The 13,670-nt window shown below is 44.3% G+C and overlaps 1 protein-coding gene across 3 annotated transcripts in view; it reads right to left on the bottom strand.

Annotated features, from left to right (window-relative positions):
* Positions 1-1,955: 1,955 nt before the first annotated feature.
* The window catches only part of dusp8a (dual specificity phosphatase 8a), a 41,320-nt gene continuing 29,605 nt past the window's right edge, over positions 1,956-13,670 (bottom strand). For 2 of the 3 annotated variants that reach the window (XM_082539969.1, XM_082539970.1), the window contains exons 4-7: positions 6,661-6,827; positions 6,401-6,560; positions 6,048-6,171; positions 1,956-5,717 (exon numbers count right to left, since the gene is read on the bottom strand). In XM_082539969.1, the coding sequence (XP_082396095.1) occupies positions 4,475-5,717; positions 6,048-6,171; positions 6,401-6,560; positions 6,661-6,827 (1,694 nt within the window). In that variant the 3' untranslated portion in view covers positions 1,956-4,474. Of the gene's footprint in view, positions 5,718-6,047; positions 6,172-6,400; positions 6,561-6,660; positions 6,828-11,897; positions 12,588-13,670 lie in introns of those variants that run through there. The other variant, XM_082539971.1, reaches the window with a different exon arrangement.

Below are 13,670 nucleotides of genomic sequence, written 5' to 3'. Positions count from 1 at the left end.
AGAACAGGGTGATGTTTTTTAGAGGCATAACATGCCCCTTTCCTGTTCTCAGACACACATGTACACTCACCAAGCACTTTATATAGCACTTGTGCAATCCAACACAACAGCTGTTTCAAGGCTTCCACATTTACAGCAGTGACAAAATATTAGGGAATCTTTTTTTACAGCTCAGATTGCAGTTGTGCCACCACTTTTGTGTTTATTGTCAACTGAAGCTGAAAACAAGTTTCGTAAAAGTAGAATTTGTGGCGCAGCTGTTTTGTTTGGTTGCATTAGATTGCACAAGTGTTTCTAGTTAAGGCTCAGGGAGTGCATATAAGGTGTGCTTTAGGTCGCCACGTGGTGAAAAAAATCTCTGATGGAGGCACCTAAACGTTACCTTGGTGTGAATTCATCCGTTAACTACTGGTGAGAAAAACTAAAAAGACATTTATGCAATTAAACAATGTATATCTGTTAATTGTTTTGTACTTCAGTGTGAAATGTTTTACATTCATGCCTATTTCTTACTTGGACAACAAGACTGGCACTGCTCTCATGTCTTTATAAACCCATAGCTAGCAACCTGCACCTTAGGAACTGGAAACAAAGAAACAGCGAGCTCTGTCCAGCTCTAATAAAATCCCCGTTTTTCCTTTATTTATCTATTACTCCTTATTCTTCAAATGAAACCATGGAATATGCTTAGCTGTGATTTTTTTAAGTGCTGAGGGTGGTTGAGGGTGTTGTCAGGCTATTTGGTTCCCTCTGTTTCCTGTCTGTAAGCTAAACTAAGCTAGCTGGATGTCCTTACAACAGATGACACTTAGCACACGTCCTCTCTTCTTGGCCAGAACAAAGCTTGTTGCTGGGCTGTGAGGGTGCATAAAGTATACTGTACAACCAGTGGCTAACAAATTTATTAGACCATCACCCAATGTTTGTGCTGCAGCTGCCCTAAATTAACAGCAGTGGGAATTACCAAATTCATGTTTTAAATGTTTCTGTAACTAATAATCCACCCATATGTGGATGCGCTTTAATCCAAGGGATATTTCTAAAAATATAATTACTGGCAGCACGGTACAGATATTTACTTTCAATCTAGAACATGACTTTTTTTTAAATGACAAGTGACATAATAAACTTGCTAAGAACTGTAAATATGACTATGTATTAAAAATCCAAAGTTATTTGGATTTGTCAACTTTTGTTTTACCTGGGACTGCTTTGATGTTTTGGTTGTTTTTTTGGATTGTTGTCCTACGTTTGAGCTTTACTATCTGTAAATCCATTACCCTTATTTGGACTCATTAAAAGAATGTGTTTTGTATATGAAAAGCTGTAAATAAAATAATATGTCCCCTCCGTGCAAAACTGCGATTAGTACAAGCTGCTAAATCTGCTGTCAGAGATCGGACATCCAAATACTTTAGGGACTTAAGACATCCTTCCTTCTAAGTTATCTTGAGCCACGTTGTGAGAGTCAACATTTATATAGCAACAGTACCAGATATTTACCCTAAAAAAAGTTGAAAGACCTAGCTCAAATAATTTTCTAGATAATTAAAAAAACGATGCCAAAAAGCCATCTGACACCCCTACTTTCATTCACTGTAATATACTCTTCTTTTTTGAAAGTAGGAACCTGAAATGTTGCTTAATTCTTATTAAGACATGTCTCTTTTCTCTTGTTCTCTTCAAATTAGTCTTTGCATTTAATAATTCACAACCCTACCAGCATATGCAACCATGTGCCACCGGCACTGACGGAGAACAAGAGGAAGAAAAAAATCAATGAAACCCTGTTGTGTGGTCAGAGACGAGTTTGTTAAACAGAAAATCAATACTGAGCCTCTGCATCTCTGGATGTCGTAATGTGTTGTTAATCTGTTGGTGGAATTCCCTCCCCAGCCCTGATCGCACACAATGTAAACACACAAAGAAGAAGAAGAAGAAGAAGCAGAGAGGAGTTTGTATTTTGTCATTTCTGTATTTTTGTCTCATTTTCACAAAAACATGAACAGGGGAAGGAAAAGCCTTTCAGTAGAACCTGAGGTATTTTTGCATCAAGCAGCCTAAGGTATCAGGATTTTCTTTTAAAAACTCATCTAAATTCATCAGTGTTCTTAGATGCGTTGCTATTTACACAACAACATAGTAATAATAATAACAATAATAATAATAATTTTAGCAAATGGGACAGCCTGCATCATCCTTGTTACATGTCATAAATAATTCTAACAACAGTTTTTTAAAAAATATAAGGAGGGAGGTGAGGAAAAGAAAGGTTGCTTGAGCCCCGGGGGAAACATAGGAATCTATCTGAACTTACTGTAGTTGCAGCAGCATAAGGTCAAAAGTCAGAGATTGCCAAAGAGTAAAGCTAATCAAGGGTCAAAGGAAAAATAAACACATTTACATCATAAATAAATAACCATCTCGCACCAGGAGAGCATTCATGTCTTTCACCTCAGGATACGAAGATCCTCACTTTTTTCCTTTCCATTTTGTTACTGGTGTTTTTAATCAAAGCTTTGGAAAATAAGAAATAAGAAAACAAAAAACAGACAGAAAGAAAGAAAAGCTAAGGAGCTTTATGGACATGCATTGTGCTGATGTACCAGCAGCTGTGTACCCTGTGTCGGGCTTGGCTCACTGAAAGATCCCCTGAGAATGAACAAAAGGGTGTGTGTGTGTGTGTGTGTGTGTAAGGGAGGGGAGCTAGGCTTTACATGTGTGAGTATAAGGGCATACAGTGTGAGGTGTGTATGCGTGTGTGTGTGTTGGTTTCAGCTTTGGTGGATGCACTGTGATGATGACTGATAAACATGTGCTGGCTCAGGGAGGACGCTCAGCCTTTAAATCTCAAACTTGTGAAAGATTGCGCCTGTTTGCATATAGCTGTTGTTATGCAAGCCCTCATGAAACTGGCAGAGGATGTTTCACTGTGTGTGAGTGATCAGAGATTGCATGGCTGCTCTGTCTCCCTCGTCACACAGACAAACAAAACAGTCTTTTTAGGTAACGCTTAAGCCCTCAATTGAAATCAACGAGGTCACGCTGCAGATGAGCGAGAACAGCAGTGCTGTCCTTAAAAGATATTAGAGGGGAGTGTGTGTCATCTTCTAAGTACAAAAAAAAAAAAAAGAGTCAAAACTTGGCTTTAGGAGTATCATGTTGCAAGGATGCGAAAGATAATTTGACTAATTGTTACCAGAAAAGCAGAAAAGTGCATCTCAGGATCATACATCACTCTCCCCAAAGAAGGAACATCACATATTGCTTTGCTTGAATTTGTTGAATGTGTGTATTCGTTTGAGTGTGTGTTCATAAATACCATACAGCAAATAATAATAATAATTATAATTCAACAAAAGAAAAAAGAAATAAATCCACAAAACATTATATTATTTCTCATTACCAGAATGAACCAATACAATAAATTAAAACTATAACTAAACAGAAGTCCATTAAAATTGCTATATATATTCATATTGTATATATAGTATTCGTCTGTCTGTAGTCAGCCTCTCAGGTGCATGCTCAGTGGCGACCATAGGTGGTGACTGGAAGGAGTGGGAGGAGGCTCAGAGGGGGTCTAATAGCGAGCTGAGGGGTTATTAACGCATACCCTCATCAGCATCCTGAAACCTCAGTCCCATCACGCTGTTAACACTGGAAACAAGGGAACAAAGTCAGGAAAGGCGCACTGTGCTTTAGGAGGGGGAAACACTGCCCATTCTTCAAATAGTTTTTCATCAACAAAATGCAGAGGATCCTTCATTGTCAGGGTGCAGTACCGCCTTAATATTAAGTCCTTTGGGTCTCTCTGCCTTGTGCTGTGGCGATGTGAGGATATGGTGCTGTTAAGGAGTCCTTTATTGTTTTCCCTGTAGTAGGCAGAGCCACTGGGAAGGGGGACAAACGTAGCCGTGCGAGCTTATGAGGCTTATCGAAACCGGGGTGAAGCGTTGGGAGAGAGAACATCAGGCTTGGCTCAAATCACAAGCTATACACCCACTGAAACACGCTACGTTTGACCACAGGCAAGCAGTTTGTGTCTCAACTCTGTCAAAATAAGGGAAGAATTCTATATATTAAGGATGCAACATTTGCCCTGGGCTGTTTCATTTTGTCTGGGACAGAGCTCATAAACATAAAGAGTTCAGTACCTAGATTTGTCCTCTTTACCTCCCTCCCCCCCCAAGATTTTTCTTCATTTTTGTACAAGAGTTCAGGATGGTTATGGTCTGCCAAGCACCACATCTGAGGCTCTGTCTGTCCAGGTGCGAATGCTAACCTTTTCACATTAACGCTCAGCTTGCATTTGTCCTTCTCTCAACTAGAGTCTTTAACACTGTCTGTAAGGGGAGCTTAAAAAACCCCAATAACAACTCCTCGGCTCCACCTTGAATGTCCTCTTCCTGTGCTCCCTCTAACTAGGTCCATTTTTGCCCCCAAGGGGCAGCTCTGATGATGTCATTATCTGTCAGGATACCTCTATGATCTCCATGCTCCCAGAGAAGCTTGACTGCTTCCCAATTTTCCCCAGTTCTTCCCTGGACCTTGTCTCGGAGATGCCCTCCTCAAACTCCATCTGACAGCTGCGCCGCTTGAACTGCTTTTCAGATGCAGCCCCACTGTGACTCGAGCTGGTGGACATTGTCACTGCTGAAGACGACGAAGAGTCTCGGAGGTCTCGCTGCGTCTGTGGTGCTGACGGCTTCTCCCTCTGGGATTTGTCTCGTAACCGCACACCTTCGCTACACCCAAATGCCACATACGCCGAGCTGCTACCGAACCTCACCGACGACTCCTGTCCCCCTACCTCTCCTGCTCCCAGCTCCATCTCTCCCTGACCACCTTCCTCTGCTCCAAAGTGCCAGGGAGCATCTGCAGTCGGGGTGACTGGAGTGACGGGGGTTGTGGCTTGGACAGTGTCTCTGTGTTTGGTCCACATAGCCCCAGAACCCACAGTGGGCAGGGAAGGTAATGAGAGGAGCAGGGAGCCCTTTAGGTTTTCTTCCAGGCTGGGGCTCTTGTGGTCCAGCAGCAAGTTGAGGGACTGCGGAGGCTGCCGTGGTTGGGAGTGGATCGGCGAACTGCTGCAGTTTTGTTTGGTTTTTCTTCTGGGTCTGGATGAGGAAGAACCAGAACGATGGACTCCTTCACTTCCACTGAATCCCAAGCCTCCTATGCTGCCCCCACTGCCCGGTGAGGGGAATGGTGAATCAGAGGAGCTGGGGCTGTCAAGGACGGGAGACTGAGAACAGACACCATTGGAGATGCCTGTTCCTGGGCTGTCAAGCTTGCACAGCTTGGGGACGTCTTCAGAGTGTGTGGGTGCCAGGTTGGGGCAGTGGGGACTGTTAGGGGAATAGACAGACTTAATGTCTAGGGAGAAGGAGCGTTTGAGTCGATTAGTGTCCATGATCCTCTCTGCAGAGAGGTGCAGGCCATTGAAGCCTTGCTGGAGAGAGGTGGGTGACGACAGCTTGGGTTCCGGTGGGATGCGTGGCTCTGTGGTGGATGAGTCACAGTTGCTATGATGACCATTCATCTCGAAACCTGTGATGACTCCGTTAACCTCTGAATTCTGCTTAGTGTTGTTTTCAGATTTCTTGTCATCGGAGGTTAAAGCTTGGAGTAATCGCAGGCCCTTCTCAAACTCCAGCAACTGACCCAGGAAGTTAAAGTTGGGGGATATGGACGGTCTTCTGTCCTTTACGAATCTGTCAGCAGAAAAAATAAAAAGTTTGAAAAAAATAGGACACAACTAAGCAATTGTATTCTGAAGTGCGGTAATGGTTTTATAATAAATCACATCTGAATTCCTAAGATTAAATAAATGACCTATATAAAGGGTGTGAGCCCTTTTACTGATTCACAATACATAATAGTGTGCCAGACTTGTCCTGACAGGGCAAAGCTAAGCCTTTTGTATAAACTACGCTTGCTGGCAGGGATCTAAGAATTAGATTCCACCTGACAACAATGGGATGTCTTTCTACTGGTACTGACACCTTAGCTCAGCTGTTAATGGGTGGGAAGTGCAGGTGTACCTGTAGGCATCATCTGATGATAGGCCCATTGTCTTCATGATGTATGCTATGGCGATGGTTGCTGAACGTGAGATTCCAGCCAGGCAGTGCACAATGACTCTGCAGTTTGATACCTTAGCTTTGTCTGTTGATAGGTGGAAACAAATAAGTATGAATATATAGAACTATATGAAAATACATGCAACACTGCATACCACTGACAGGTCTCCTTTTTAGTAGGAAGACTCGGGAGAAAATCAGTGTCTACTGAATAAAAACAGACATATCCTGAAAGAGTACAAGGGTTCATCTAAGCAGACAGTTTACCTATATTACATGTGCATGGTTACATAAAACACAGAACACGCCCTTACCTATGAATTCGTTCGTTTTGTCCAGCCATGGAAGTAATTTCTCACAGTAGTTGTCATTTACTGGGATGCGCATGAAATGGCTTTCGCTGATAAAGTCTGGCTTGGGGCAGGTGTTGCTGGCATTCAGCACATAGGTGATGCCATTCTGAGCCATCAGATCCTGCAGAGAGGGACATGTACGTGGTTTAGCATCATGCTTTATTGCGAGTAAGAGCAAGTCAGACATTCTTTACTGGCAAAATATCCAAAATAAATGATACCTTATTGAGGACGTCTTTTTGTGATCCCAAATAGAGGTGAGGCAGGATGCGAGTAGGCCCTACGTTAGCTACAGGCAAGCAGGGCTGGGACAAGCTCATAGGTAGAGCAGTGGCGGGCTTCCCTTCACACAGGCCGGGGAAACAGGAGGAAAAAGCTGCAAAGCCTCCTGCAGGGAAAGAAGAGATGGAGAGAAGCGGTTAGGCATATGAATGGTTTTCCATTTAGACACACACGAACACACACGCACTGGGAACTCTGCAAAGACTTCCATCACGAACACTGCACCATCATTAGCAGACGCTCAGTAGTCTTTAAAAGGTGAATCTGGGCTACAAAGTCTGGGTCCCTTTAGAGCAGCAGGAGCTGGAAAAAAAAGGGGCTCTCTGTGCTTCTGTGAGTGAGTTACGTTAACTGCTGGGTGGCCAGGAATGCGCGTCTGGCCCTTTAAGAGGCAGGCGGCTCCACTTTTGGCATATGTGTATGCGTGCGTGTGTGTGGCTCCGTTTCCTGCATGAGCTCATGTCCTGTAGCAGAGCATTGCGTCAGGCTGAGGGAATGAGAGAGGCCACAGGTGCAGGGCCAGGACAGAGGCCCAGTAACATCTCCACTGACAGCTGAAAAGCACACACACACTAATGCATGGTCAAACGCACACCCACACACACACGACAGAAGACGAAGAAGATATGATCTGAAGAAATGATCTCATACTGTTGCGGTCAATATATCCCAATATTCACTCTCACTGACATTAACACACTCTCCACTCAATTCACACACACACACACACACACACACACACACACACACACACACACACACACACACACACACACACACACACACACACACCCATACTCATTAATAGTCTGTAGTACTGCAGTTGTACAACTACAGGGAGGGGGACAAGGAAAAGAGGTAGGAATCTTCTTTGGGTGCTGACCTCGCTGAGGAGTGTGGAGAGGAGAGGGAGTGCTTCAAGGAAACCTTGAGTCCCAGAAAGACGATTAGAGCCTAATCTAGGTTCAGCCTTCCCTGACCCAATCCTGGATGCAGTGCATGCACACACCTTAACACACACACATATATACACATTCACTTAGTGAGAGTGAGTGAGACATGACATCACTATCCCCAAGTAGCACACACAGCACAGTGCAAGCAGGACGCTGCCTTCCCCTGTAACACACACCCAGCTGCCCTACTCGAGTAACAACAACTGGCAAACAAACAGACGCACACATGTGGAGAACACAGTTTCATGTGCGTGCACCCAACAAACAGGAGAGCTGCGTAAAAAGGTTGTGCAAATCCACAGAAGATAGCAGCTTTTGGTATGTGGTGCTATTTCACAACAGCACAGCTTTTGAGCGGTGAGTAGGCTGGGTGCATCCCGATGACCTAGTGCTATTCTGGGTGCAATGTTCCTTTAAGAGCAAAGTGAAGAAGGCCTGCCTGTTTCCAGCTATTAATGGCAACCAGCGGAGCGATGACATCAACAGTCCACATGGGTGGTGGAGTGTAGAGAGGCATTTGATGCAGAAAGAGCAATCGGATAACTTTCAAGAGGAGGCTGAGGGATTGCTGCCATTACGGCAACAACTCTATGATCAAACCTTTTCTTGGCCTATATAGCGTAGACTAAACAGACAGAGTGTGGAGTTCACACTAGACTGTTTCTCAATAGCTTCTCCCCTTGCAGCAAGCCTACGGGCAGTGCTACAGCACTGATAATTGATAAAGCAGAGGGAGGAAGGGATCTCTGAAGAGTTTCTTTCCTGGTTTCCTACTTCCCAGGCTGCTGGTGAAAAAAATTGCACTACATATAGCATATACTGTATCTGTGTGAGGGAGTGGTATGTTCCTGGAGACAGTCGGATCAACAGGAATAGCTACATCACACAGCAAGCATTTCCTTTTGTATGTGCTTACATTGTTAGAGAGTTGTTAGAAGGACTGAAGACAGGACATTCCACACGGTCTGTGTGTTTATGTGTGTGTGTGAGTGTGCAGGGAAATGAACACACGAACAGAAATATTCTGAATTGACTGAACTGATAATTGTAGTCCCGACTAGTGTAGCACGCCTAATCTCGTGTTAAATAAACACAAAAAAAGCACAAAGTTGGGCCAGCTAGAGTTTGCCTATGAGTGAGTAAGGGGTTACTGGCATAAAGGGTGACTGAAGTCAGAGATAAGAAAGCAGGACTGCGTGTGCCTTCTGGCTTTTCGAGTGCTATTACAGCGACATTACATCAACACATTTACAAACACCTTCCTTGTAGTCAAAGCTTTACACGGTTGGTGCTAATGGACATTAGTCACACAGGAGATAGCGTGTTATTGCCACCTCGTCACCTGACCTTGCTCTACTTAGGGTTGCCAAGACAACAAAGAAAAGCAGTGTTGTTGATGACAATTTGCTTCCCCTCACCGACACCACCCTGCTCCAAATACTGGTAAGAAACAAGGGCATATGAGCACACTGATTTACGCACACATACACCAAAAAACCTAAAAGATGTGGCCTCACATTCTCCATTAGAAAAGGATGACACATCCGTTCATTCCTATCTAAGCACACATATAAACATACTGTACACTCACACTGAGGTCACTGAAAATACCCTGTGACACACACCAGCCCAACTGTCTGTGAAGATGACATCAGAAAGTCAAATGGGAGAGATGAGTTCACCTTCATGATAATCAGCAGAAACTGACACCCTGCATTAAACTCACAAGTTAAATTTCCCACAGACATACCAACCTAAACCTACAGTTTTGTTTTTGTGGAATAAAAACCAGAGCTTCTCACATTATTGTTCAAACACTGAAATCATGAAACCATACTCTGGCAGGATGTGACTAAATTCTGAACATACTCTTTAAAAGAAGAAAAGAAAAGAAAAAAAAAAGCAGTTTGGGGAGTAGGAAAACCCACAACCGGGAAAGAGGGCACTGTGTCGCCATCGGCAGCTCTCAGCAGTGGTGACTTCCTTTTTCCGTTTTTCTCTGCCCACTTCATCATTTAAGCAACTGCTTATTTTCCTCTCTCTTGCTCCGTCAGAGGCGAGCACTCAGGCCTTTCTTTGTTTGCCGGCAGCGAGCAGCAGTCCCTCTCCTCTCCCACATCTAAATTAATACCCAGCTTTCAGTATGAAGGCATGGGCTATTGTTTCGCTAACGTGAAAAGTGTGTATGTTAAGCAGATCAAATTCAGACTCTTCAGAGCTGTGCTGCTGCAGAAAACTAAAAGATGAATGGAGGGTGGAATAAGCGAATGAACAGAGGCACACAAAACACCTGCCTAGAAGTTATGGTTTAATGGGATCTCTGCTATTACATCACTGCTGTTCGTACAATTGACTTCCTTGCCAACACAAGCTCACCCCCTTTCTGTGTGTGTGTGTGTGCTTCAGCCTCCGTTTTACTCTTTTACTTGTCTGTTAATGGAGTAGGGGGGGCAATACACAAAGCAGCCGTGTTCATGCACACAGACAAGCTTTCAGGCCCAGGGGGGGGTGGGGGGGGGGGGGGTGGGGGCATTGAACGACTACCCCACTCCCCCTCCATCATTTTTCTCTTTGGCTGATATCAGGGGAGACATGACGCCATCCTCTGTGCCCCTCCAGCTGTCCCCTCCACTATGAGGGGACATTAGCATCTCAATGTACCCGCTCCCCTCCCCACCTCACCCTCCTCACATGACATCATTGCACACATGTCCCACTTCAGCTCCACAAAGGCTGTGCTGGGGCCTGACGATGCAATGAAAGTGTGTGCGCTTGTGTGGGTTTTTGTGACAGAAATGTGTAGACTGACAGAACATGGGTGAGATAGTAGGATGAGGTCATCGCTTTCATGCACAGCATCGGCTTTATGATGGCTGCGAATGAGAGCACGATATTTACGTCATATTAGCTGACGGTTAAACTTCATTGCTCTTTATCTTCCTGGACAGATAGCAGGAATATTCCACTTTGATCAACTGCCGTTTCAGCAGCACCGTGTTACTGCAATAAAAGACCATAAACCACCATATAATTTAGCCTGCATTGACAAATCTATTTCCACAGAGATGTGTTAAAGTGCTCAGTACCTGTGACACATATAATTCTATTTTCATCTGCTGATGGCAAATGTGTGATCCCCCACCCATCCCAGCTTTCTCTGAGTACATGAATTTGACACTTACAGCAGCAGAATCTGGTTGTGTAGATATAACCCGTACATGCACATGTGCACATGTGAAGAGTGACAGGTGCAGATAACTGCTTTGAGCCGGTGCTCTAAAATGCCCTGTGTGTACCGTCTAAATAGACGTACATCTGTTATCCAAAAGGTTCAACTACAAAACGAGCAAATTAATTTGAGCAAATGACGAGATATTTTGTGCAACGTGCACGATGCCGTATTGTCGTATAAAAAGGATTTTTCCATTGCTCTGCATTGCCTCATTGCTCTGTGTGAAAAGGTGTTATGTTAAACACCTGCAGTGCACACTGCACACATATTGATAACATAATCTCCACAAGACACCATTCTGCAGAGAGAGCGAGTGAGCAGGAGCGAGAAAGAAAAGCCAAGAGCAGAGGAAAAGAAAGAGAGAAAGAAAGAGCCTTTGTGATAATTTTACATCTCAATGACCACAGGCTGAGAGAGCATGAGCACTATGTCATACCATGGGTCACAGCTCTCATCCGCTCCCCCACTAGCTCTTTTTCTCTCCTCTTTTCCCTCTTCATCGCTTCTCATCTTCATGATGTCATCTTCTTAATCCCCTTTCTTCCTATTCTATACCTCTAAACAAATTAAGTCCAAAAACAAAAGATGGGACAGCAACTCTCAGGTCTGGCTTGCTACGCCTAATAAATTCTTTTTTAGCCTGATGTAGAATCCCATCTCTCTTGAAAAAAAAACTCTTAAAAATTCACTTCACTGCTATGTTTCGTTCGGATAAAGCTTGAAATGGTAAATACCTGACAGTCCACTGTGTGTACTCATCTGCAGCGCACAAACTATTATCAGTGGCTTTCCACCTTGTTCGCACCTTTTCTGCATGTATTCAGCAATTGTGCATTTCATAGCCATGCAACTCAATGCATATCATAAATCACATTCCATCTTCTGCATGTATGCCAAACGCACAGGACTTCAATCCAAACATGTTGCATCTTATCACCTTGCACCCACACAGACACACGTATCTCTTCTCCTCCAGGTGAATACACACCTCGAAGCTCTCTCCCCTCCTTCATCCGGCGGACCCTGATCTTCAGCCTCATGTCTGTGTCCTGCAGGTCCGGCCAAAAACAGTCCTCTGCTGGGGCAATCACCACATCCAGAGGCATCCCCCAGAACGCACTCTGTTCTCCTCAGAAGAGTGACAAAGGTGAGCCCACTGAAAACCCCAAGTCCACAAAACTCCACTCAAGTCAAGTTAGCTGTTCCAGCTGTCCAGCCGGTGACCCTCGGCAAATGGACCCAGCAGAACAAAAACTAGTCCAAAATGTCTGTGGACACGCTCCTCAAGTCAACAAATGGCCAAAATCCCATGCAATGACCACAAAATTCCTAAAATTCTCCTGCGTCAATATTTGGTAATTCTGTGGTTTTGTGAAGAATGGTGACCACAGAGAGTGCCAGAGACAAAACAAAAGTGAGTAGCCTGTAACGCCTGTATGTAAACGCCAGTTGTAATCTGCCTGCAGCTGGTTTACAGAGCGTCTGTGTGTTCCTCTGAGCGCTCTCTCTGTCTCTGTGAGTCCACAGCCAGAAGAGCAGCCCACTATTGTTGTGCCGCTCCACTCTCCTTTCCTCTCATTCGCTCAGTCACTGGCTTACACTCCTCCCTCTCCCTCCCTCCTCTCTCTCTCTCTCTCTCTGCGAAGAGGATGACGGAGCTGCACTCTCTCCTCGAGCTCTGGGGGTGAATGAGCTCACTTGCCGTGAGCTCAGACTCTACCCAACCTCCCCTCCCTCCTTCTCTGCTACCTCCCTCTCTTGTGGAGCCAGTGCTCCGTCATAGCTAATGTCTAAGGCATGTAACCACATTCCTTACTCATCCAGCAAATATGCGGCCACCTCAGGGGCCTAGCTACAAAACAGGCCTCTATCAGGGTAGGATGGAAGCTAAACCACAGCTATCACGCTGTTAACAAACAGCTACGTTATAGATTTAACTGTCTTTGTTCTCAATGAAAGAGAGGAGAGAGATAATGCTTGGCTTTTGGAAGCCTTTCACTGACTGGCGTTACTTGTTTTTGTAAATGCCGTCATACATAACAAACAGAAATATGCTTTATTTTTATTTTTTTTACATGAACCGTTTTCCTGTTTTCTCATTTAATTCATTTGAGACGTTAGGGATGATTACCTGATGATAATTATATCATATCTACAATAATTAGACTCCTACAGCTATGCAGTACTATCTATTACTGAGTAGAAACTAAATACCTACATTAGGTTGATTGCCTTAAATGTACTGCATCCTCTTAGCACATTACGCTTACTGCAGGAGAGGGAATTAAGGCTGTGCGGTGCGCTGACAGCTGATTTGTCTCTCAAGGTGAGGGAATGTATGTGACTTCACCACTTTTCCTGCACTGGTTCATGTCTAACATGTTTGTGTTTGGACACTGCGATTTTGTCTGGAGGATGTGAAGGTAGCCAGGCGAGAAGAAAGAAAGCAAAAGCAGAGCAGAAGTATGGAAAAAAGAAAGAAATGAAAGCAGACAAAAGAGGAAGGAAATACTAGAGGTGATGAAAAGACCAAACAAGCTCGTGGTCAGCCAGCCACCATCCATTTGACAGGCCACAGACTCTTGGTACTATGGAATGACAAACACGTGGGCCACAAGTCCAATTATGGAAACGAGGCAGTAAAAAAACTTCACAAAACTACTGGAAGAGACTCAGTGTTAGCAAACTGCGATGCAGGTACAGCTGTTTGTCGAGTTATTAATATGAGGCTATTGTGTTTTGTGCGTTTCTGCAATAAGTC

This window comes from Aulonocara stuartgranti (assembly GCF_965226115.1).
Source record: "Aulonocara stuartgranti genome assembly, chromosome: 7".
NCBI classification, from domain to species: Eukaryota; Metazoa; Chordata; class Actinopteri; order Cichliformes; family Cichlidae; genus Aulonocara; species Aulonocara stuartgranti.
The sequence above is the reverse complement of the archived record's forward strand: the minus strand, read 5'-3'. Positions and strand labels throughout refer to the sequence as shown.